This window comes from Gopherus flavomarginatus, chromosome 5 (genome assembly GCF_025201925.1).
Source record: "Gopherus flavomarginatus isolate rGopFla2 chromosome 5, rGopFla2.mat.asm, whole genome shotgun sequence".
Classification (NCBI taxonomy): Eukaryota; Metazoa; Chordata; order Testudines; family Testudinidae; genus Gopherus; species Gopherus flavomarginatus.
In genome coordinates, this window is record NC_066621.1 from 111,097,738 (window position 1) to 111,124,395 (window position 26,658).

General features: G+C 41.8%; 1 protein-coding gene across 3 annotated transcripts in view; it reads left to right on the forward strand.

Moving 5' to 3' along the window:
- Nucleotides 1–26,658, forward strand: part of AKAP6 (A-kinase anchoring protein 6) — a 383,693-nt gene that overhangs the window by 61,084 nt on the left and 295,951 nt on the right. For all 3 annotated transcript variants that reach the window (XM_050953827.1, XM_050953825.1, XM_050953828.1), the window contains exon 2: nucleotides 20,496–20,853. In XM_050953827.1, the coding sequence (XP_050809784.1) occupies nucleotides 20,539–20,853 (315 nt within the window). In that variant the 5' untranslated portion in view covers nucleotides 20,496–20,538. The remainder of the gene's footprint in view (nucleotides 1–20,495; nucleotides 20,854–26,658) is intronic.

Here is a 26,658-nt window from a genome sequence, read left to right on the forward strand (position 1 = left end):
ATTAAGAAGGGTCATGCTTCAACATCATATCAGACTTTGGTAACTCCAAGGAAAATTGCCTTTCCTACAGTTTGTGCCAGGAATTGAAAATTTATCCTTCACCTATTAGACAGGATGAAATCCCTATGCTGTCATGCCCCCTTCCCTGTGAATTATAGGAATAAGGCAGTTATGGACAGTTTATTATGTCGTTTATTTAATTGTAAAATACATTGTCTATCTACTTACTATTTAATTCATTTTTATGTTTTAATAAATATAACAGGGCACATGGACTAGCAGGAAAAAACTGCCAAATAGCACAGTCATTAAATAGTTTTTGACCGACTGTAGAACTCACTGAAATGTGTGTATATTTACTGGCCTACATATCATCTCTTGCTTTGTTTTACTTTGTCTTCTCTTGTCTTTACTCCACTTTTTTTTCTTCCTTATAATAGATGAAAGTCTCCATTTTTCCTGAGTTGACTTCAGTGATTTTCTTTCCTTCACTCTCCCTTCACCACCATATCTCTCTTTTGATGTTCTGTACTACTTCCCCTATATAATCTGCATCTCCTTTCTTCTCCCATTCTCACCCCCCACCCAATCTCAGTACTATGTTTCCCTTTTCTGAATTATCCTGTTCATTTCTCCCTCTCCTAGTTTTTTAATTCTTTCAGATTTTTCATGGAAAATACTACCATTTTTTAACCAGCTCTACAAAAAATGTTTCACCCCACACCTGCTGGCAAAAGGGAAAAGTGCTAGGATTGCCATCTGTATCTGTTTGTTCATGGCATATGTCGAGCGCTGTTGATCCTAAAGGGGTGGGTCTCTGCAAAGGGTTGTTTCTGCAAAGTGAATATCTACACTGTTGTTCTCCTCCCCCAAACTCTGGTTTTGTCTCCCCACTGACAAATAGCTCAGTTCCCTGCTTCTGCTGCTGTTCCTGGCTTTACCAAGCAGCAAAGCAAAATTGTGGATGCTGCAGGAAGAAAGACCAGACACCGGGAATATGGTTTAACTAGGCTGCAACTTTTATTAAGTAACACATCTGGGAACTATCTGGCATAACTTGTATGGTGCAGGTCATCCTTCCTATTCCCCCTTTGCCCAAGCAGTTAGCCAATATTTGGGGCTTTGCAAGGTTGTTTCCATTAGGAGGATAAATTAATTATGGGAGTCAGGTATTTCTTTGGTGCAATCCTGTTTGTTCGCAAAGAATATAAAGTTCTGTGTCTCTGAACATAGTAGGAGCAAACAGGAGACAGTTTCCTTATTCACAATTTCCAAGCCTAGCTTTTCAATGAGTGTTGTGCCTCGAAAGAGCTCTGATTCTCTGCTCATAAAACTTCCCACTAACTGCACGGGAGGCAATAGGCTTTGCTGTATGTTGACTCCCACCAATCAGCCCAGAGTGCCCCCTGCCTCCTCAAGACTATGAAGGGACTGCATGCCCACAAGCAGGGCAGGAGGTATACATCTTAAAAGAGGTTGAGGGTTTTCTTTCGCCTCCTGGCCCAGAAAAGTCACATCCACTTCTGAGGCTGGGGTGGGGGCATTGACCCGTTGCTTGTCACTTTCACTGCAGTTCACTGGGTTCTGAATTGCAGCAAATTAAAATTGCAAGATTACAGTCAGTTTTCACTCTGCTGCAGCTTGGCAAAGCTCTGACCAAGACCAGAGGCTGTGGAACTGTGGGGACTTAAGAGGAAATCATTGCATTGGTTTGTATTCAGTTCATTTTTAGAAAGTTATTTTATCAACCATAAGGATTATAAACGTAAATTCTTTTGAATGGAAAATTATATTTTCAGGCATTCATGGCAATTGAGTGAAATATTTTGCCCTTTGCTGTGGATGAGTGAATTTTTCTGGTCCTGACACATGGCATGACTTTAACGTTCATCTTCCAATAGTCCAGGAGGCATTTCTGTCTAACACTACATTCAACGTTGCATACATCTTTGATTATTTTAGAATAATTATATTTTGTCTAAATTGTATCACATTTATTTCCTGGCAAATATTTTGAATGCCATAGTAAATACTTTAGTAGTTTAAAATGGACCTTGCTTTAAGTTGCTGAGCTAAAGCTACTCTTTTGGGCATTTCTTTTGAAATTTGTTTTGGCTCTCAGGACTGGCATCCATTATGATATTTGACTAAATGCCCAGAAGTGAAGTAAAAAACAAATCTGAATCAATTTCACACCTCATAGATTGGCTAAATGCTGAGACTGACTGAAGTAAAACTCCAGAGATGTACAAATCCCTACGGTTTATCTTCATATCATGTGCTGTACTGCAGTGAATGCAGATCAGTTCTACCCACCTTGTGGTGGTGGTGTTTAAGCAATTATCATAATTATATCTGATAAAGAAGTATCGCTTTGGTTGAGAACCAGAAGGAGCAGCAATATGAATATCTAAACTAGAAATTAGTATCTGCCTTAATATTCCTACATATAGTGATGGACCTTATTGTGTCAGTTTTCCTTAAGATAAATGCCTCAGTGTGTTTAGTATTTCCTTGAACTTACCTATAATTACTATAGGAACTATTGTGAATAATGGAAAGATTTATGTCAAGTGCACATATTTTGTTACTTAAGACAGTTGGTAAGTTAAGGGCCTTCATAGCATCTGTGGTGGTAGCCATACAACAAATTACATTTATCATGTATGTATGACTGCTTCACGTGCACTCTGCCTACTGATCCATCTCCACAAATACTACTGCCCACATCTCTGAGCAGCTTCAAACAGTCATATAAATATATAAATTGTTGCTTTTCCACAAATTTAGCCTTATTGGAAGTACAGAATGACGGATGCTAAACCTTGGGCCTAAGATGGATTTAAGAGATGATTTTCAAAGGTACTCTGTTAGCCGATTTCTACTCTGGTTGAAATCAATGGGAGATTTATTGTTGACTCCAGTGGGAGCAAACCTTCAGATCACAACATTAAACTATCCAAGGAAATGCTATTTTAGGTAACTTTTTAGAGGTATCTGAAACTATTTATTCCTGGGGGAATTCTGCATCACTGCACATATGCAGAATTAATGTAACCCATAGATTTCTTTGCTTCCCTGCAGAAAAATGACTTCTGATTGGGAAGCAAAGGGAAGCCACAAGAGCAGTCATGCCCTCCTCCCCAGCAGCTCAAGCACATTAGTTCAGGTGCTTGGAGCAGCTAGTAGAGATGAAGATCACCATGGAGGGGCTAGGCTGTCATGCATGTGTGAGAAAGAGAGACTCTGTCTTGCTCCCTATTATGGCACAATCGGCATGAAGATGCAGAGCTTTGGGGTGTTTCTGAGGAGATAGGTGTGGGGCAGGCTCTGTCTCCTCAGGCAGAGCAGAATGTAGAAGCCTGCCTGCTTAGTGAATTGTTCCCGTTGTCTTTGTGAATTCCCCAAGGAGTAAGAAACGGATAAAAGTTTTAAGGCTCCTTTACATTGCTAGAGTGGTGTAAAGTACAGTATGCTCTAATAAATGCTTATGGTGCTTCAGTGATTAGAACTGGCCTAATTTTTTGGACTGAAAAAAATTCCTATCAAAATGTGCTCCATGAACTGTGTGTTAACTTTTCTGAAGATGGTCAATAGCCAATATAAATTGTGACTTTGATTCCTGAGCCCTCACTTGCTCTTCGGTTGCCCATGATGTAACACACGAGCATATGGCTGCATATATTTGTTGACTAATAAGTAGAAATAAGGGTCAAACCTAGCCACATTATTATTAGACAAAGGAAGTTCGGGGATTTCCTCCAATGCTCCCCATTCCAATTCTCCATCCATTGTAGAATTTATTTTTTTTTTGGTGCAGAATTTTTAATATTTTGGTGCAGAATTCCCCCAGGAGTAGAAATTGTATTTGATGCATATATCCTCTCCCTCAGAACTCTTTTACAGTAGAACTCCTAGTACTATGAATACCTGGCTTTGTAGGTAAAGAGAAAATAAAATCATTACTAATAAAAACCTAAAAATTCCTCAAAAAGCATTGCTGTAAAATGTGACACATATATAAGGCCATAGGTAGTTTGATGCAATCTGAAGCTAAATTCTGCACCACACTTGTAAGTATGGTGTAGCATTTCACTGAAGGAGGCGTTTTGCAGCAGCTTTAGGTAAATTAAAATATTGAAATTTTATTGAAATTAAAGATAAAAATGAATAAGATCACTATAGTATCTTTTTAAAATTCATACTGCAGAATTTTGAATAGAAAGTGCATGTCTGTTTTATAGAGGTTATTGGAAGAAGGAGGATATTTTGGCTGTTGCAAGGAGTGCAGATAGTTGGGTCTTTGTCAGCTGAGGAGATTTAGAAGGCAGATTGGCTTTAAGATAAACACAGGTTATCTGATTCCATTTTCACTGAAATAAATGTAATGACAGAAGCGTTAAGCTATTGGGAGAGCAAAATGAAGCCTGGTAACTGGATGTTAAATGATCAGCAAAGAGTGTTAACTATGCTGACACTGAAATTAGCATCATTAGATTTTTAAGTTGATATCTCCTTGAGATGAATAGGGCAGGTCAAAGCTCTTGGAGCTATTTTTTCAGCTTGTTTGCATACTCACACATACATCATTGTATCAGTTTACACTCACTAGGCGTTTGGAAGGTTTTCTTATTAACCATAAGAATAAGATTTTTTAATTTGAGAACTTGGGTTCTAGAGGAATATTCTCCAAGAAGGACAGATCCTGTCTTAGAATCGCAGAGTATATGGGGCCTGCATACATAAAAAACATGAGGGTGTGATATAGATGTTTTTTTCAACACTTCTTTGGGATGATCTGCACGACTCACTTATGGCTACACTGTTTGGGAGTAATGTTACCATCCCAAAGACAGGCTAATAAAGCTGTCATACTACAGCTAATCAGAAGATATGTATGGGGGAGGGGTTCCTTGGAAAACTTTGAAAATTAAACATCCATGGGAAATTGAGTTTTACACAACAATCCAAATCCTAAATGTCAGCTGAAACGCAGTATATTTGGGTTCTGAAATGCTTCCATAGTGCCTTGGGAGAATTGTATTTGTTTCCTCATGCTCCTGTTCTACTCTATAGATCAGGCTTCCTGGTAAAAGGACATCTCCCATGATGCACCTGCTGCCTCTCCTCTTGGTGAGGAGAGCTATTACATCATGGGAGGTAATCTGTGCAATTGAGGAGAATGAAAGTATGAAACAATTGAACTACAACTCCCATGAGTCATAGTGGCAGCATTTCAGAATCAAAATATTTTATTGGGGGGGCGGGGGCATTCAGGCTTTTGATGAAAAGTTGAAAATTTCCCCAGAAAGCAGATACTTTTGGAGGGGGGGGGAATTTTCTATTGAAAAACAGTTTTGATGGAAAAATTTTGACCAGTCCTACTTGATACCCCATCCCACCATTCTGTGTTCTCTTTTGATGATTTCAGTTTCTATGACTTTTCCAATATGAAGCTGAATTAGCAGCCATTAGCCATTTGGAAAATATGTACTTATGAATATTATAACTTGTCAGTCTGCTTAAGAGATTTTTCTTTTTGCACTCTGAGTGTATGATTATTCCCAGCTTCAAGTATATCAATTTGTTGGAATATGGAAAAAAAAATCACAAGGAGAACCTATAAATATTATATTACTTTTTACATTTGAGCCAACAGTTTTGCATGCAAAAATCACATTGCTTTACAAAAGACACTTCATACACAAAAACAGCATTTCCACATGTATGAGAAGTTTCCTAAAATAAAATAAACTAGGTTTTAAGCCCTTATCCAGAACTATTCCTATCTGTGGCCCTGGGAAATTTAAAATATAAATCCCCTGGTCACCTTTCAAGGTGATTCTTCCCCATTTGCAAGCACGCAGGTGTTCTTGGAAACATGGAAGCACATTTTATTTGGGGTGAGGGGGAAGAAAGGAATAAAATAAACAAAAGTAATGCAGGAACCATGTGTGTGAGGGGGAAGAGATTCTTATATAGTCAAACGAGCAAAACCCAATGACTGTCAGGAGCATGGGCAACAAATCATTCCAATTTATTAATTGTCTGGGTTGTTGTGGTTCAGAAGTCTTAGTCACAAACAATCCCCACCCACCTAAAACACTACTCATAGGTAAGGCTATGTTTATGTTCTCGGAGGTCATGGAAGTCAGGGAATCCATGTTCTCTTTGGGAAATATGGTCACCCTGCAGCTCCCAGTTGCCATGGGCGAAGGGGGAACCCCACAGCTCCCAGCCACCACGGTAGTGCTGGAAACCATGGAGCCGCAGCAGCAAAAGTCACAGACAGGCCACAGTTTCTGTGAATTTTTGGTTATTGCCCATGACATGTCCAGACTTTTTCTAAAAGTAACCATAACAAAATCTTAGCCTTACTCATAGGTCAAGTTAGACCCAGTGGAAGTGAGGCAGAAGCACCATGGAATATCTCTTCTCTCGTTGTCTGCTCCAGTCCAGAGACATTCACTTTGTCCCCCCCAGGTTTTACTCCAATGGGAAACTGTCTGGTTCACTTCTGTGGTATCTTTTGTGCTGCTGGCAGTCTGGTCAGGCCCCGTGGTGAAGCTCAGCTTTGTCCCACTGCTGGTTGGAGTACTGTGAAGTCAGCTCTGCATCATCACCACTTGCCAAGTCAGATCCATGCTACTACTGCTGGTTTGGTCCAGTCCTGCAGAGTTCAGAATCTCCAGGTGAGAACCAGCAGCAGAACAGGATTTGGACAGAGCACCTGTGTGGTGGCCACACTCATGCCCAGTACCCTAAGGCCCTCCAGAGATAAAAGTATGAGCTGATACAGTTTGAGCCAAAGAGCCAAGGCCATGTACTCAGGGGCTGTGACAACTCCTTGTGGACTGGCACAGAGAGGGTCTTGTAACACATATTCACCAGTGGGTTACACCTGCTCTCTGGGATAAAGCTCCTGGTCTCTAGTCCAGAGCCCACTCCTTATTGAAATTGAATCCTATTCCCAAACCAAAGTCCAACACCTGTAAAGCCATGGTAACCCACCTACTTCAGGGCATGTCTTAAACAATTCCTGTGTCCTGGTATGAGTATAATAACAATCTGTTATCACTTACACAGTCAGAACGTAGACAAATTCCAGCTAAAACAACAAAACACTAAGTGAAACTTGCTGCTCCCTTTAAATCAAAGAGAGGGGAAACCTAGCTATAGCAAGCATCATTTGCATGATTCACCATGCGAATGTTGCTGGCTAGTGCTAACTTTTCCATTCTTTTCTTTAGTGGGATTTAAGTGTTCCGTGCCTCTAAGCCTTCTAGCTCTAGAGTTTACACATGCATCATAAATCTTGTTATTACAGATGTAGCTGGATTTGCACCAGAAAACGTGCGTTCTTCCAGTTGTGTGTGCGTGTAGGGGAAGAACTGCAAACCGATATAACACGAATTCGGATATAACGCAGTAAAGCAGCGCTCCGGGGGGGCGGTGATGCGCACTCTGGCAGATCTAAGCAAGTTCGATATAACGTGGTTTCACCTACAACGTGATAAGATTTTTTTTGGCTCCCGAGGACAGCGTTATATCGGGGTAGAGGGGTGGGTGTGTGTGTGTGTGTGTATATGTGTGTGTATATATATGTGATATAGATATAGATATATAAAAAATACACACACATCTATCTTGTGTAGATCACCTTGTTGTGTGAGTCTTTGAAAACTAGGTCTTGCATGATTAAAGGTAGGCGGAATATTTTAAAACTGTTAGCTGTATTTTTCTCAAAAGGAAGTTCTGATTGATAGCAACTGTGAACAAATTGCTTTTACAGACAGTTGCAAATAGCTAATTGTTTTCTTTGCTATCAAGAATAATTCATTCCTGCTGCAGAACAAGAAAAGATATTAAGAAAATGTCTCATCTGTGACTGTGGAGCCTCCAGCTTTCTGACTTATTGTCTGATGACATTCACTTCTTTAGATGGTAAATTTTGAAGTCTGGACTTTCTGTGGCATGGATGAGACAGTAAAACAGGAAATCAAAGGTGTGAGTCTGTGAAGCCATCATCCCAGTTTTGCCCTTATGGTGGTTGTTTTTTTCAACAAAGCTGTTGCCACAGCTTTTCCCTTTAGTCTTTCTGTTGATTTGTTAGGCTGGTGATAGATGAGCTCAGACCCCTTCAAATTAGTGACTGACAACCATCAGAGCCCTACACTGGATTGGGGGTGATCTCTTGTTAGCTTTTTAGCATGTGTGTAGGTTCTTTTATTGTTTTAATGTTTTCTCTGTAATGCTTTTACCTTAAAAATAAATATTCTTGCTTAGAAGGAGCTGAGTGGTAACTTACAACTGTGGGTGATATACTAGTCATAGCTTTCATAGAAGAAGAAAAGCACAGACACTGGTCCTTTAAGGCAATATGGCTTGCTAGGCATAGCACAGTGTAAGGAAAGGAGCTGCGCAGCCTTAAAATCTCCTACCGGGAGGGAATGAGACTCAAGTCTCTGTGCCAGAGAGATGACGGCCTGGAGCTGGAAGCCTAAAGCAGGTGGCCTTGGTGGTCCACAAGTGTAAGTGCCCTGAAACTATGACAAAGGGCTTGTTTAAAGTTAGTGCACAGCGGTCCTGCACACTGTGAACTAACTGTCTCAAGGGACTTTGCTGCTGACAGTAAAAGTTCCCTAGTGCACAATGTAGGGAAATGTTAGTGACCAGCAGCAGGACCATATGGACAGTTAGAGTCTGGCACCCTGGAACACTGTAGACTTACACATCAGCTTGCAGTTCACTAACTTCTCATTTAGACATGACCTACTGTACAACCAAAATAGCTGTAAAACTTTCTGGAACCTTTTGTATACTTACCTTCAGCGTTAATGCATTCCAGAAAACTATTAAGGAGCAATATAAATACTTTTTCTTTCTGTAGCACCTTTAATCTGAGGATCTCAAAGCACTCTATAAACATTACTTACGTTTCACAACACCCTTGTAAAGTAGACATGTTCTATTGTTCCAACTTTCAAGATAAGAAAACAGACACACAAAGGGTATGACTTGCTTGATATGACACAGCCTGTCAGCAGCAAAGTGAGAGAGAACCAAGAAGACCATATTCCAACTCCCTTACTATAACCACTATAGAACATTATCTGCTCATCTTTGTCATGAGCACAGGTTACTTTGAAGGAGGGATATGAGGGCAGGGCCGGTGCTACCATTTAGGCAGTGTAGGCAATCGTCTAGGGTGCCAGAATAATTGGTGGGCACTGTTTTGCCGGAGGGGGCGGCAGGCAGCTCCGGTGGAGCTGCCGCAGTGGTGCCTGCGGAGGGTCCGCTGGTCCGCGGCTCCGGTGAAGCTGCCGCAGTCGTGCCTGCGGACGGTTGGCTCCTCGCGTGGCTCCGGTGGACCGCCCGCAGGCATGACTGCGGCAGCTCCACCGAAGCCACGGACAAGCGGACCCTCCGCAGGCACCACTGCGGCAGCTCCACCGGAGCCGCGGGACCAGCGCGCGGGGCGTTGAAATTGCCGTGCGCCTAGGGCGCTCAAACCCCTAGTGCCGGTCCTGCATGAGGGCATAGTATGATCCTAGCATCACAGATGTTGAAAATGTCTTACATCTCTTCGGTTTATTCTGGCCCTGTGTTACATTGGTGGGACTTAGGTTTCTTGGAAGTCCTGTGCAGGATTCCTGTTAACTTCATACAGTTTATAATTTGACTTTTTAAAACCCCTTCATATTATGAACCAATTTTTGCTGCATCTGTGCAAATTACAGACTTGAAAATCCAGTTTGAAATATAACTACAGGTGTCTGTGATACCTCTGAACTGAAACCTGATTTTATCACCTTCCAAACTGAAAGGCTTTTTATCCTTTTTCATTGGAGAAGGCTTTGGAACCCAGGAGGCCGCCTCCTGCCAGTAGGACAATCTTTATTTTGGAATGTCCACCACCTGATTGATTGATTGTTTCTGTACTTGATAGCTGGCAAGTGGAAATCAAGCTGTGATTGCAGTTTACATACTGATACTGGCCACTTGTGCAAGAATTATAAGAATATATGTCTTAGATGGGGGGGGTACAAATGCAACATGCCACTATACATTCATGTATTGCCAACACTTGGGAGGGGAAATTTAGGACAACAAATGCCTCAAGGTAGGTGTTAAAGGATGCTGATGTACTGCTGGGATAATGTGAAGCCACTAATTTGTGGAAGCCCACTTTTAAAATTAATCTCTTCTCTCCATGTTGTTTTTCACTCGCTCGTCTCTACAGAGCAAAGTGAGGAAGAGGAATTTCCATTGAGAGAGACATGGGTAGGAAAAATAGTTACTGAAATCAACCGGTCCAGCTTCCTGTGAACACTGTTATTTCAAATCTTTCTTCAATGTGAACACCTACTGTAGAGTAGAAATTATTCCTCAATCTGTTGTGAGAGCTAATTAATGGTCTCAATTTCTGGTTTTTCTCCTTGCCTTTCCCCCAAGTGGGAGTGTAAAATGATATGAACTTTGAATGTATATATTTAATGTACTATTTCACGCACAGCTGCATTGTAGCATATGGTACTTAGGTCCCACATAAAGAAGAGTTGAGATTTCTTGAGCTGTGGCGACATGAGGAGTTACCTGTTCCCTTCCCCACATGGGTTTCATAGACACTGTCAATATCTGATACTGTGCAAACTTTTCTCATGCCAGTAAAGGTGTTAACTATTGAAATGATGACTTTAGTGAGGTGTGCCAATACTTAGACCACCAACCTTATTTCACACAGAGCACTGTGACCATAGTGATTCTGGGATAGAATGAAGGGAGGATGGATTTGCGCTGGTAAGTTTGAGACTCCACTTTGCACTATAAATGTCCTGCAGTATTCCATTCCCATCCCCTATGGAGGTCCTCAGCCATGGAGCAGATAACCTAGTCCTAGAAGGAAGGGAGTGAGTGAGCAGGGCCTAGGAAGATGGGAAGGATGTCAGGGAAATGCCTGTGTGGAAAGGACGTGACAGGATAAAGTAGGTCTCTGTGAACACTGTGACCGATAAGGGTCTAGCTAAGGTAAACTGTGAACTACATCTTGTTTTGTGAAGGCAATTTCGTTTCAAGGCTCCCAACTTCTACTGTAACCTCCATTTTGGAGAGTAACACTTACATTGTGCTGTAACCTCCATTATTGATGAGAGCGGGGGTCGGCAACCTATGGCACGCGAGCTGATTTTCAGTCGCAGTCACATTGTCTGGGTCCTGGCCACCAGTCGGGGGGGCTCTGCATTTTAATTTAATTTTAAACGAAGCTTCTTAGACATTTTAAAAACCTTATTTACTTTACATACAACAATAGTTTAGTTATATATTACAGACTTATAGAAAGAGACCTTCTAACAATGTTAAAGTGTATTACTGGCACGCGAAACCTTAAATTAGAGTGAATAAATGAAGACTCAGCACAACACTTCTGAAAGGTGGCTGACCTCTGAGTTAGAGCATTTGTAGTAGGAGCTTGTCACCTTGTTGAATGAGCGTGTCTGAGAAGCTGGCACAGAGCAATCTAGAGCTATCAACATTGAACAACTATTTCCTACTTGAACAACGGGTCTTTTATCAATAGGGCCATTGAGTTTGAATGACACACTGCACAGAAGCTGACTGGGAGAGCTGAAGCCTGGAGCTTCCTCACCTGAAAGCACATAGGCAAAAAGCGGACAGATACAGTTTTAAGAGATGGATGCTTCTCTAAGCAAAGGGCAAAATCACTGCAACATTTTAAGAACTCCAGGCTGAGGATTGCCTAGCCTAAGGATGCTGTCCAAACCCATAGCTGACGGGGTTGTGGGGAGGTGAGTCCAAGACTCTGGGTGCTGCATTCAGGACTGTGTGTTCTTTTTCAGAGATCCGTAACTCTTGAGTGTGCTTTCTTTAAGAGTAAAATGACTGTTGTAAAGAAACTTTTGTTCTAAGCCTGTGGTCCTTGCTTCCCTGCCAGCTTGTCCCTGAAAGAGTTAATCAAGAAACCACAGCTTTCACAGGCAGGTGAACTCTGGAGCAACTTGTCTAAGCAGCTGAGAGCTTGAGAAGGCTGAGGCTGCCCGTTCCAGGGTATTGAATATGGGGCTCTACAATCTGGATGTCCTAAGGCAGGATGCAGACATGAGATCTATACCTGGAAGTGGGCCTCAGAGACCCAGAGATAGGAACATGACCGTTCACTTCCCAGATGTAGGGGTGTTTAGAAGCATATGGGATCCAGGAATTAAGTTCACTCACAATAGGTTGATGACCATGCAGAGAGGGGAATTGGCCCAAGTGGTGACAAAAGGCAACAGTGGAAGTCTGTGGATATCATGGCCCTAAACTGATGATTTCTGATTGCACTAGAAGATGGATTTACCCAGATTTACTCCATTAATTTCTTATTTAGTCCTAGTGAGAAAAAGCGATTATTTGCCTTGTGAGTATAAACTTTTCATGTTCCACAAGCAACAGTGGGAGATCGCAGATGTCAAAGTGCATGGCTGGTCATTTCAGATTTCTTAATACTTGATTTGCAGGCATAATCTGGTACTTAACATCTAGGGTGAGATTTTCACAAGTACTCAGCATTGGCTTGGTTTTGCTCCCCTTAAAATCTTGGGGAATTTTACTGTTGATTTAATGGAAGGCAAGTGAGGCCAATTTTTAGTGGTTTTGAAAATTCCAAGTGTAATTAACATCATTTTTCCTGCTTGATACTGGAATTACTGGGTATAATTCTTTGGCCTATGTTATGCAGGAGGTCAGACTAGATAATTGTATTAGTTCCTTCTGGCATTAAAATCTGTTAAAATCAACAAACCTATTAAATTGCAGGCACAAAATGGAGTCACCATTAAGGCTGAATTTAAAATTTTGACCCCTCTTTTCAGTTCAGTTATTTTGTCTAGTCTGTTGTGGAAAATTCAATTTATTTCACACTGCTTTTATATTTTTAATTTTCTGTGTGCTGCAGAATTTGGTATTGAAACACATCTACTGTAGAGTTCATCAGGGGTCTGAAAGTAGAATGAATTATATTGTAAAAATAAGAATGGATTAAAGAAACGTTGTATGTATCTTTAAGCAGAAATAAGAAATGTTGAAATACAGGTGCCAGGAAAAGAAACATTAGGCATAAACAAGGGTGCTAATGGCGAAACATTAACAGAAGATCGGTAATAGTTAGTAAGGAAATAAGATATGCATGCCTAGCCCAGGTAAACTTATCAGATTCTGCTTCCTTTGTTATCTTGTTAAGTGCTTGCCCTTTTATCTGTATAACTAAGATAGTTTGTGTCTTGCATGGTGCTCACATTATCTGGTGTTATTAGCAGAGCGCTGTGCTAATAAAACAGAGTGATCTGACAAACTGTGAGTCCTGAGTCTAACTTTGACAGGGGAAAGTTGGAGGTTTTAATATTTGCATAGAGCAGGGGTCGGCAGCCTTTAAGAAGTGCTGTGCCAAGTCTTCATTTATTCACTTCAATTTAAGGTTTCGCGTGCCAGTAATACATTTTAACGTTTTTTAAAAGGTCTTGCTCTATAAGTCTTTATATTATATAACTAAACTATTGTCACTTGTAAAGTAAACAAGGTTTTCAAAATGTTTAAGTTTTATTTAAAATAAAATTAATATGTGGACCTTATGCCGCCAGCCCGCTGCTGGCCTGGGGTTCCATTCACCTAGGCCAGCAGCAGGCTGAGTGGGACCGGTGGCCGGGACCCCAGACTGGCAGTGGGCCGAGCCACTCAGCCTGGAGCCACTCCACTTGCTGCCAGGCTGGGGTTCCGTCTACCAGCTCCTGCCAGCCAGGGTCCTGGCTGCCGGCCCCATTCAGCCCACTACCAGTCTGAGGTCCCGGCCCAGCCCACATAGAGTGGGTACCTACCTTCTCCCTGGTTTTAGCTCATTCTCTTCCTCTCTGGACTGAGCTGAAGGTGGGGGTGCACTGAGCTCAGAGCTGGGGGTTAAGGAGCAGGATGGGGGTTGGGGTGTAGGGTCTGGCTAGGAGCTAGAATGAGGGAGGGGGCTCAGGGTTGGGGCAGGAGGTTTGAGTGTAGAGCACTTACCTGGGCAGCTCCCATTTGGTATGAGAAGTGCAGGTGCAAATGTGGGGGGGGTGTGTGCAAGAGCTTCCGTTTGGTGCTCAGGGTGAGGATGTGGGGAGTGCAAGAGTCAGGGCAGCGGGTGTGGGGGGGCTGGGTATGTGTGGGGAGGGTGCAGGAGTCAGGGCAGGAGTGTGGGGGTGTGTAAGGAGGGTGCAGGAGTCAGGGCATGGAGTGTGGGGGAGCTGGGTCTGTTGGAGGGGTGCCAGAGTCAGGGCTGGGGTTGGGGGGGTACAGGGGTCAAGGCAGGGGTCTGAGGGGTGTGGAGGATGCAGGGCTCAGGGCAGAGGGATGGGGAGGCATGGCGGGTTCAGGAGTTAGGGCAGGGGGCTGGGGATGTGGGCTGGAGTTGTGGGGATGCTCCCAGGCCCCTGCCCTGAGTGGCTCACAGTAGGGGGCTGGAGGGGATATGCTCCGCCTCTGCCTCTTCTCCGGAGCAGTGAACACGCTGCGGCTGCAGTTCCGGCTTCACTACTTCCCCTCCCTCTCCAGGGCCATCAGCTGTTCAGCCGCTGAGAGGGAGCAGGAACCCAACATGCTGGGGGAAGAGGCGGGGGAGGAGGGAGCTTGGCTGCTGGTGGAGGCTGCCCTGCAGCAGCAGGACCAAGCTTCTGCCCCCTGCCCCAGCAGGAAAGAGCAGGGGGTGGAGAAGAGCAGGCTGGGCTAGCCTGGGTTCGGCAGCGGGCTGAGCGGGGCCAGCGGCTGGGACCCTGGCAAGCAGCAGTGTGCCGTTAAAAATCGGCTTGTGTGCGTCTTTGGCACGTGTGCCATAGGTTGTGGACCCCTGGCATAAAGGCTAGTTGGGGTTTTTGATTCTAGGAAGGTGTAGGAGACAGTTTGGTGTGGGATAAACACATTGGCTGGATACTAAAACAAACAGCACTGAGCTACTTTAATTCTGTTGTTGACATTTGCATCATTAGATTTCAAAGTCAGCAACCAGGCATAGTTATTTAATGAATTACTTTCAGCCTGTTTTTGGCCACTGTGAAGAAGAAAATGAATTGTTTTCCTGACAGATAGGTGGCTGTATAATGCTTGCAGCTGATTTTGACAATATGTGACAGTGAGAGAAAAAGAATTAGAGCTCATTAACATTCATTCAACCCAGTGTCTGCACCACTGATCAATGCCTGGTCCACTGTATGACTTAAAATACTTAATGAATCCTTGTTTGACAGGAACCAGCTGCTGTTGCAGGAAAACATGGATGATGTGATGGCTGGCTGAGTGAATTTGGATTGTGTCTTATAAACAAGGAGAATCTGAATAATCAGAGGGCAGAACGAGTGAGAGAAGACTTTTGATGATTGATTGAACTGTATTATGGCTGACATGCAAATTCTATGCTTTGCATGAAAGCGTCAGTGTTTGAGTGGAAAATCATGAGAAAAGGGGCTTGCCTATGTGATTGTGGAAGGTAATCAGCCATCTGTTAGACTTAATGCACTTAGTGAAGGGATATATGTGTGCATGAGTGCGCGCGCACACACATTATATATAAAAGAGTAATCATAGCGCAGAATGATTCTTTCAAAATAATTTAATCTGTTGCTGTATTTTCCCCCCACTAGAAATAATTCTAGCCAATAGCTACAACATGTGGTTTATAATTATTGCATCCTTTTAATGGACTCAGGAAGTTTATCTCTAAAATTGAAAGCGACACTGGTGCTTGACTTGTGTTTGTTGTGGTTTCTTTTGTACAAACATATTAGACAAAAATCATACTTAAGATGCTGACTCATCTGTCTTGGGCATAGTAAGACTCAGTTCAGAAGGGAACCGTGACGCTGTTTAGAACCCAGTACTGGATTGCTTGCACACCCAGAACTATCACTGAGTGCATTGTGTTATGGGTGCACAAGAAATGCAACACTGGGCTCTCAATGTTTATAATTCTCAATAACCCTAATTCTTGGATGCTATAGATGTGTGATTGACAGATACCCTGTTTAGGAAGAAATATATATCTTCTTCTCACCTTCTTGCACAAGGAAATTTTGTATGATAGGAGATCTTGGTATCAACTACAGAATGCATTTCATTTCCATGTGGTACTTATCATTATTTTCCCTTCAGTCTCCATTTGTGCCTGCCACAGTGAAGTCAGTAAGCAGCAAAATGAAGTCTAAGGCCAACATTTGAAAATCTAGTTAGCACCCAGTGACAGCAACTCTGAAAATCATATTGCACATCTAGGTTCCCACCCTCAGGCATCAAGGTTTGAAAATTTTGGTCTAAACTCCCACAGCTGTAAATTACTCTAATTGGTAAACTGGCCATCTTATATTTCAAAAGTATGAAGTTCAAAAGATAAAGTTGAATTTATAACAAGTTTTCTCTCAACTTTCGTGCAATTTTAGATTAATTCTTACTGTTTTTTCCTGTGGCTAAAAAGAAAATGTTTTAAGTCCCATGTTTTAAAATAAAAAGTTGAATTTGGAAAAGAACAGTTCAGCCATTTAATGCTTTGATATCTATGAAAATAAACATTAGGAAAGATTGTCATTTAAAGTTAACCAAGACACACTGCTTACCTGAGTTCAGGAGTTCCTGTTAATCGGATCCTGTGCCCTATCAAGGGAGTCAGAATGAAAAAAGGGAAAACGACAAATTTAGCCCCAAATATATAGTTTAACATAGTCATTTAAATCTTACCCCACACAAATGGTTTTATACAGTGGATACCACAGCTTTATATGGTGCACGCTTCTTTTTTTCTCTCGCTGGGTCTTTTTCCAGCATGTGAAATATTTTGGATCAGATAAATATATATCGATTACAACATTAGCAGGATATTGGAACTAAAACTATCACCAAATAGAACTCTGAACTGGAAAAGGCAACATCCCAGCTGACAAACAAGAATGCTTTTTATCTAGCTTTGATTGGCTTCGCAAAGTAGTGCATTAACAGGATATCATGAATGATTGAACTATCCAGTTATGAAGTTGCTTAGTTAGGAACACAAAAGCTTCCTGACTTTGACTGTAAGTGCTTAGCATACCAAAAAAAGGAACTACTTTTGATGGTAATTCTGATTTTCGCAAGTGTTCTGATTCTCAAATTGCTTAAAACAGCTTGATTTGCAAAGGTTTTTTTTACTGTGACTGGACACGCATTGGGGGTTATTATTTAGTATGATTCCAATAGAGCTATGAAACAACACTGTTCTTCAGCAAGAACTTCAAGAGTTTCCTTTCAAATCAAACATACATACATGAATCAAGGTCATACTTACAGTGGAGTTTACTGGTCCTAGATTGATATTAAGGATAACAGTGCAGTGAGTACATTATTTTGATGCCAATTCTCTGAGAGAGAGCAAGAGATCTTTTCAGCTTTCTTTTGTGGCTGTAAAGATGGATTATGATGCATTTTGATTTGCCAAGAAACAACATAATGAATCACATGTACTAGTGTTCAGCGTCAGTAATTTCTGTCTGCAACAGTGTCTCCTTTCAAGCATTATGAGCTTTTAGAAAGACAGAGCATCCCTAGGCCTTGTTAATGAGAATCCATGGTATGTGTTATGTTTGTAAGAAATCTTTTACAAGCACATATTTTACAGTTTAACACTGTCTTCCTTGTGGAAAGAAAAGGATTTGATGGACTTAACACCACTAGAATGATGGTGCTGTTTGCTATAATGTTGGAGAAGCCAGACTGCAGGGTCAAGTGTATGGGCACAAAAAGCAGGTTAGTGGGTTCCTAAAGGCTGCTGATTACAAACTCTCCCCCTGCAGCTGGAGGTGCACTCTGCATGCAGCATGGTTTTGTTTGCTTCAGTGGAATCATGCTTTAATTTTTTGATTGTTGCTCTAGTGCTGTTACTGGAGATGTACCACAACAAAAATAATAATAAAAAAAACCCTTCCAGAGTCTGCATGGAGAACTAGTTGTATGTGGAACAGCCATTAGGCCTGTCCTGCATTTCCTGTGCACCTGCGTCATTTAATGAAGGAGGAGTAATTAATTTGTCTAGAAGGCATGCTTATTTGGTAATGGTAAACTTAGAGAAATATGGATACAGTGGGCACCATCAAAATTTCACTGGTCAGGAGGAAATAACATTGAGAGAGTGCTTAAAATAATAAAGTTGTGTTGTCTATTAAAAACAGTCTATTCTGATACAGTATACATTAGAGTTGGAACTTTACAAATGGAAAGATTTGTCTAATAAAATGTGCTTTGAGTGTTTAAGCTGAAAATTGTGTAAAGAACAGATGGATTTGAAAAGTGATCAGCATTTTGAGGATATGTTTGTAACTATTTTCATACAGTCTTGCTGCAGTGCTGCTAAAATACGTATGATTTAATTTCTGAATGGGTAATAGGGAATTTGTATTAAAAGTTGTACTGTAACTCAGAGGTCTGAGAATCTTCTTTGGTTCTCTCTCTTCCTGATTTTATCATCTGTTTTATAATCAACCTAGTTAAACATTTACAAAGCTAGTGGCAGCTGCAAATTCAGTTATATGCACGGCTGATGATTACACAGACTGTGGCTTAGTAAAATAGTGGTAGAGTGAGAGATCGAAGCAAAATAGCGTAGATGTTATGTTTTCTGGCCTGACTGCCTACCAAAACTGTACCACATCATTAGGGTTGTAGAGGAAATGGACTGGACGATTGTCATCAGGGCGGCTCCAGCCACCAGCATGCCAAGCCCGTGCCTGGGGCAGCAAGCACGGGAGGCGCCTTCCCGGTTGCCGCGAGGGTGGCAGGCAGGTTGCCTTCAGCGGCATGCCTGCGGAGGGTCCGCTGGTCCCTTGGCTTCGGCAGACCTCTCGCAGGCGTGCCGCTGAATCCGCGGGACCGGGGACCTCCTGCAGGCAAGCCGCCGAAGGCAGCCTGCCTGCTGTGCTTGGGGGTGCAAAATACCTAGAGCCGCCCCTGATTGTCATAGATGGTACTTTGGTACTCTGGCTGCATGTCATGGGAGTGTCTTGATGCCGGGAGCTCCACATTAAATACTCAAACACGACAATTCAGTGTTTGAACCATGGTAAAATTGCTTACCCTTTCTAAACTGAAGACCTATGCGCTGAACTGCAATCCTCACTCAGGAAAAATTCAGGCTGGAGAAACTGGAATATTGCCCAAGTAAGCACTGTGGCATTGAGCCTCACTATACTGCAGCTAGTGACTACTCCTATAATTTCTATAAAGCAAGAAAAAAAATAATAAAAAGTAGTTTTAAGCCCTGTAGCATCCGATGGATAGACAAAATGGCTATGAGACATCTTCAAATGCAACCAATCTCGTTAAACTGTTTTATACAAATGTATTGAATGTGGCTTTGTTGTGCTGCAGAACACCATAAATGTTTTGTGGAGGGGACAGTGCCTTGTATTAGCTTTAGTAGAGTGCCATGGTAGAGGTGTTTCTATCTCATAAAATTCAGATCTAATTTTGAAGAAGTTCAGGAATCACACTACTAATGAAGATTTTCAGAATGCTAAGGTATTTTGCTTTATGCAGGGCCTCGTGCTGACATCCTGGCTCGTGTTTTCTTGGATAATGCTTTACTGCACCATCCGCTTCTGTTTGAAAGTAGAGTAAGGTCAAAGCAAAAATGCTTTAAAAGAAAATTTCAGTGAAACTGTGTTTTGTTTTAAATATACAAAATGATACACAGTGTAACCCCAGTGAAACTGTTCCATAGTCAAGCCAGAAGGAAATTTTCTGTAACAGGATTAAATGTTTCCTGTGCTTAACGGTTTAAAGAGGGACTCCCATATGTGGTTAACATGAGATAAGTACCAATATATTTTGCCATTTTTCAGTGTATCTTCCTGATGCTCTGGGTAACTGTGATTTATGAATAACCTCATCTGTCACAATCTATCTTTTGCCTTCTACTTGATGCTACATTAAACCAGTTTTGATAATATCAGAGTTTGTATCCATGGAGAAGACTGTGATACCAAAACTGCACCATTCACTTTCTCCCTGGATTAATTAGGTGGAAGAACTGAGCTATGAGAGTGGAACCTTTAATTTAAATCCAAATATACAATACTTTGACAACAAACAAGAATTGCAAGGGATTATTCACAATATCTTAAGTGTTGTATTTATATTAAAGTAGAATACATCAGAAAGTTTCATCCAGTATGAAAATCATAAATTGATTTTTAGAGTGCTGATTTTCTAGAAATAAGGAAATGTGACAATTGTTAGTCTTCCCACTTAAGGAGGTTAAACCTCATAGGTAAATTAGTAACTAATCATTCAGTTTATTCCTGAAGTTGTTAATGAGAGAGGATTTGTATAATGAAGAAGCCACTCAGAATGCCATGTATATTTTATCTCTAGTGATCAAGCTTACTTCTTATCTTATGAATATTTTAGTCTAAGATTTTGTCTTGTAACTGTAATCTTTCTTTTTTTCTTTGCAGCTGTTTTGGAAAGAATTATGGTTTCGATTTTCCTATTTTAGCCATGGATGTTGCATTTAGCCCCATGAGGTCACAAGAACTGGATCCCATGGCTACTGATGCATCCCCCATGATCATAAACATGACTCCCACTGTAGAGCAAGATGGTGAAGAAGATGCAATGAAGGAGCTTGATTCTGACCAACAGTATGAAAAGCCTCCCCCTCTCCACACAGGGGCAGACTGGAAGATTGTTCTCCATCTGCCTGAAATTGAAACATGGCTCCGGATGACATCCGAAAGAGTCAGGGATCTGACCTATTCCGTCCAACAGGACTCAGACAGCAAACATGTGGATGTACATCTCGTGCAGCTAAAGGTAAGATAAAATTTTTATTTCATACCAGCCACATTTCAGCTTTATAAGTTCAAGAAACTCCCTACAGTCAGCTACTGGCATGTGCTGAGAAAAGCATGTCAAAAATTGCATGTGACGACTCCTCTCCCAAAAAAAAAACCAAACAGCATCCTTTTCTAGGGGAAAAGTGTAGCACTCAGGTTTATTGCATTAAAGAATCTACAAATATACTATCAGATGTATTCAACATGTCCAAACTGAATGGGTACTAACCTAGCACTGAGGACCTGTCCCAAAGCCCACTGGAGTTAATGAAAAGATTCCTAGTGAGTTCAGTGGGCCCTGAATCAGGCCCTAAAGCTCTCAAGATTATGTACCAGCATGCATTCTATCTCCTGTAGTCCCACAGTGACCACTTCTATAGTGGTTCTCCAGTCCTTGCCCCTAGTCCTGCAGAAATTTACATCCATGTTTGATTGGAAATGGGACTACTCATGTGCATCATGTTAGGCGTATGTAAAACTTTGCAGGTTCTGGGCCTTGGTAAGGATTATGCAATGATCAGATTTATAAACAGCAAGTTTATTTTTGAGAACAAAATTGCATTAACATACATGGACATACAAAAACAATTCTATAACAGGTCTTCTTTAAATAAATCATTTACAGTGTGTCACATTGTTTTAAATTTCAAGTTAATTTTAAGCTATTTTTAAAGAAATACAGGGTAAAGTATAAGAGAACATTCTGTATGGATGGAAGTGCTTTGTGTGCATGGCTTGGTCTGCCACAGCAGATTAAGCATGTCTTTGAAGACCCAAAACAACCTCCAAAAATAGCAAACGAACGTTATCTCTTCAGACTGAGCTGTCTTCAGAGTTCTGAGGCCTGTGATAATACATTATGCAAAGCTAGGATTCTTTGGCACTCTGCATTATGGTTTTCAGTACACGTTTAGTATAAGACTAGAACTTTAGGAAACCTTGAAAAAATTAAAAGATTACTAACACCACAGAGGGAACTGGTTTTCATTTTTTGCCTCTGGCATCTCAGGCAAGCAAACATAGGCATCACTGCAAAGGAAACATGTTTAACCCCTGAAGAGGCAGAGTGCCTCACAACCCACTGCAGTACCCCTTGTGAATCATCTAGGAGAAGCCCAGCTGTCTCTGCCAGAGTTGTTTTGAATTGAATGAGGAAAAGGGTAAAGTTGAAACTGGTGGCTAAAAAGTGGGATGCTCTTGTATAGAAAATCTCTCTCTACTCCCCAAAGGTGTATTGTTCCTTAAAGTAAATGTTCCCAAATTCTTTTCCGTGGACCAGTGGTATACCCTCAGAGTGGGGTGGTGACATATTGCTAGTTCTTCGCCTTTCTGAATGCAAAAGGATGGCAAAAAGTCATTAGATATCTTACTACTATTACTTTCCATCTAAGTAGTGGCTATATTTGTCACAGGGATCGTACATGATCAGCAAGGGGGGGTGGTCCATACAGTCATCAATGTGGAGGCAACATGTTCCATGAGACAATCTCTTTATTAATATGAGGTCTACACTATTTAAAAAAAAAAAAAGTTTGAGAACTCCTGGTGTAATGATTCCCATATACAAAGCTATGTATATGTGACCTTAAAAGTGTCTTACAAAAGGAGAAGGAAGGTTGCATTCCTTTTTTTACTACTTTGATGTATTAAGGAGGCCAGGAAAAGTGTGGTGGTTTTTGTTTTGTTTTTTGTTTTTGTTTTTTTTAATATTAGAAATTCAGGTCTTGTATAGCTTGTTTTCCTTGAGAACTATGCTCAACTATAATATTCTGATATCACAGATGCCAAGGAAGCAACAAGTCACTTTTATTCAGACTTGATTTTTTTTTTATTTTTGTTTTTTGTTAGTCTGATATCTACCATCTAACAACAAACAGTTGGGAGACTCATAGACTTTAGGGTCAGAAGGGACCAATATGATCATCTAGTCTGACCTCCTGCACAAAGCAGGCCACAGAACCCTACCCATCCACTTCTATAATAAACCCCTAACCTATGTCTGAGTTATTGAAGTCTTCAAATTGTGGTTTGAAGACCTCAAGCTGCAGAGAATCAACCAGCAAGTGACCCATGCCCCACGCTGCAGAGGAAGGCGAAAAACCTCCAGGGCCCCTGCCAATCTGCTCCGGAGGAAAATTCCTTCCCAACCCCAAATATGGCGATCAGCTAAACCCTGAGCATGTGGGCAAGACTCACCAGCCAGCACTCAGGAAAGAATTCTCTGCAGTAACTCAGATCCCATTCCATCACAGACCACTGGGCATACTTACCTGCTGATAATCAAAGATCAGTTGCCAAAATTAAGCTATCCCATCGTACCATCCCTTCCATAAACTTATCAAGCTTAGTCTTAAAGCCAGATATGTCTTTTGCCCCCACTACTCCCCTTGGAAGGCTGTTCCAGAACTTCACTCCTCTAATGGTTAGAAACCTTCGTCTAATTTCAAGTCTAAACTTCCTAGTGTCCAGTTTATACCCATTCGTTCTTGTGTCTACATTGGTACTAAGCTTAAATAATTCCTCTCCCTCCCTAATATTAATCCCTCTGATATATTTATAAAGAGCAAGCATATCCCCCCTCAACCTTCTTTTGGTTAGGCTAAACAAGCCAAGCTCTTTGAGTCTCCTTTCATAAGACAGGTTTTCCATTCCTCGGATCATCTTAGTAGCCCGTCTCTGAACCTGTTCCAGTTTGAATTCATCCTTCTTAAACATGGGAGACCAGAACTGCACACAATATTCCAGATGAGGTCTCACCAGTGCCTTATATAACGGTACTAACACCTCCTTATCTTTGCTGGAAATACCTCGCCTGATGCATCCTAAAACTGCATTAGCTTTTTTAACGGCCATATCACATTGCTGGCTCATAGTCATCCTGTGATCAACCAATACTCCAAGGTTCTTCTCCTTATTTGTATTATTGTAGCACCTAGGATCCAGAGACATAGACCAGGACCCCATTGTGCTAGGCGCTGTACAAACACAGAACAAAAAGAATTCCAGCAACAAAGAGTTTACACTCAAACTATAAAACAGGAGAGAATGAATGGATACAGATGGGGGAGTACAAGGAAACAATAGGAGTCAGAAGGAGAGGCAGTGGTCTCAGCACATCAGTGATCAAGTTTTTTGTAGAAATCATGGAAAAAGAGTTTGGAGGAGGGGGTTGAAGGACAACAAGGAAGTACCTTTGCAGATGTTTACAGGAAGCTCATCTCAATGTGAGGTGCAGTGTGGGAGAAAGCATGAATGTGCATTCATGCTAAGTTAACAACGGTCAATGGAGGCTGGCATTGTAGGCTGATTGCAACTAGGAGTCAATATGTCGATAGTGAATGAAAGACAACTGGCAGGGTGGGGATAGGCCATGGACAACCTTGAAAGCAAAGAGAAGTGTCTTATGTTTGATGTAATATAGAAAGAGGGATTCAAGAATTGATCTAATGCAAGACTGCACATGTCAAGGCCAGGGAAAAGGATATTGCAGTAATCAAGACAGGAGATGATGGGAACCTGGACAAGAGGTTTTTAGCTGTGTGGATGTATATCAAAGTCCTCATCTTGGAGTTGTTGGCAAGATTTAGACATAGCTTGCATGTTAGGTGAGAGAGGGAAGTCCAAGTCAATAATGATGCCCAGATTACTGTCTGGAATGACAAGCAGGATCTTGGTGTTGTCCACAGTGATCAAGAAAGGAGGTTGCAGGATTGGCTTGAGAAGTGTGGGAGATCAAGAGCTATATTTTAACCATGATAGCTTGAGGTGATGACTGGATTCCCATGAGATGTCAGAGATACAGGTCAAGGCCTTAGTTTGCACAGAAAGAGACATGTCTGGAGCAGAGAGGTAGATATGAGAGGGGTTTTTTGTAAAAAACTCAGCATTTTCGAAAGAGCGCAGCATTCAATATGCTGAACTCTAAGAAATTTGGCCATTGAAGTGGGAGTTGAGCCCTTCTGAAAATTCCAGCCTCTGCGCCTCAGTTTCCTCATAGAAAGTAAACAGTTGGACACAACTCCCATGATGAGTGTGTGCAGATACAATGGGGTTTACAAATGGGAGGATGTTTGAAAATGTGGATCTTTATGTTGTTGAGTGATGGCAAGTAGATTTATTTTAAAGGAGACGTGAAACTAGTACAAAAAAAAATTCCAGAGGTGGAGCAGTAATCTCCAGTAGTGAGCAGGTTCATTTAATATGTAGTCAGTCGCTGAAGTGCTGTGTAGTTTAAGATTGCATATACTGGGCAATGTTAGTAATGCTAGTTGTATTACCATATATTATGGTTTTTCTCTGATTTAAGAACCAGTTTCTTTCTGAAGAGTTTCATAGGCCTAGGCCAGGGGTGGCCAACCTGAGCCTGAGAAAGGAGCCAGAATTTACCAATGAACATTGCCAAAGAGCAACAGTAATTCATCAGCATCCCCACATCAGCTCCACCTCCCAGTGCCTCCCACTCACCAGCAGTCCTGCTGATCAGCGCCTCTCTCCCTCCGGATCAGCTGTTTTGTGGCATGCAGGAGGCTTGGGTGGAGAGGGGGAGAGCGAGGGCACAGTAGGCTCAGAGGAGGGTGCAGGAAGAGGTGGAGTGAGGGCAGGGCTTGTGGCAGAGCAAGGGGTTGAGCATTGAGCACCTCTCCCCCCCACCCCCCGCAGCACATTGGACAGTTGGCACATGTAGCTCCAGCCCTGGAGTCAGTGCCTATACAAGGAGCTGCATATTAACTTCTGAAGAAACACATGTGGCTCCAGAGCCACAGGTTGGCCACCCCTGGCCTAGAGTCACAGATGGAATGGGGCTATGGGATATGTGAAGTACTTGGCCATGGCATCATCACCCCTTTCCAGCCCCATGACTTCTGGGGTTATGTCAATATAAAGGCTAGGTTCAGATTGTATTCAAAAGAAATCCTCAAGCCAATTTTACTATGAAATGGCCTTGAAAATGTAATCATGGTAGAAAGTTTGTGACTATTCCTAACAATTATGGAATAATCACTCCATGCACCATTTCAAGCCTGAGAAACTGGCACACGGTACACTTTCGTGGCTACCCAGCGAGAGATTCAAATGTCCTTCAGAGTACAAAGCACTAGGAGGAAGAGTGTTTTAAAGCACTGGCCTAATTCTGCTTCTGTTGAAGTCAATAGGATTTCTATGACTGCTCCCACTGAAGTCAAAATTAGGCTAATGTTGACTAGGTTTTGAAATCCTGCCTTACATCTGACATTACTGATAATGCAGTGTTGTAAGCTATTTACTGTGGAATACCCAAATGCATTATAGACCATCTGGGGGCATTCTGATTTGGAACACCAGATCAGAATTTGTCTTCAAGCTTTTGTGTCCAGCTGGATCCATAATGTGATAAATATCAGTTTTTGCTTACAGTATTTGAAAGTGAAAATTGGATCCTGCTTCACCTGGACCGGGCATCTTCCCTAACTCCTGTGCTCCACAGTCTTCAGAAGTTGCAAACTGGCTGCTCCCTTACTGCCTCTTCTAGGAGGTGTCCTGGTCTATTTGTCACCCATCTTCCAGAGGAGGTAGTGGGCCTGCACCTCCCCTCCTCAAAAATACACAGAGCACAGTAGGCTAGTAGCCATGCAAGTGCTTCTGAGCTTCATGGTTCCAGTCAAGAGTAGACTGTGTACTTGCTCTGTATCTGTGCTGAGCTGAGCATGCTACCATCCCCAAAGAAACCCTAGTAGACTAGAGGATAGCAGCAGCTTGACCTAGCAGTCCTCTTGAAATTATCCTGGCACATAACCTCAATGAT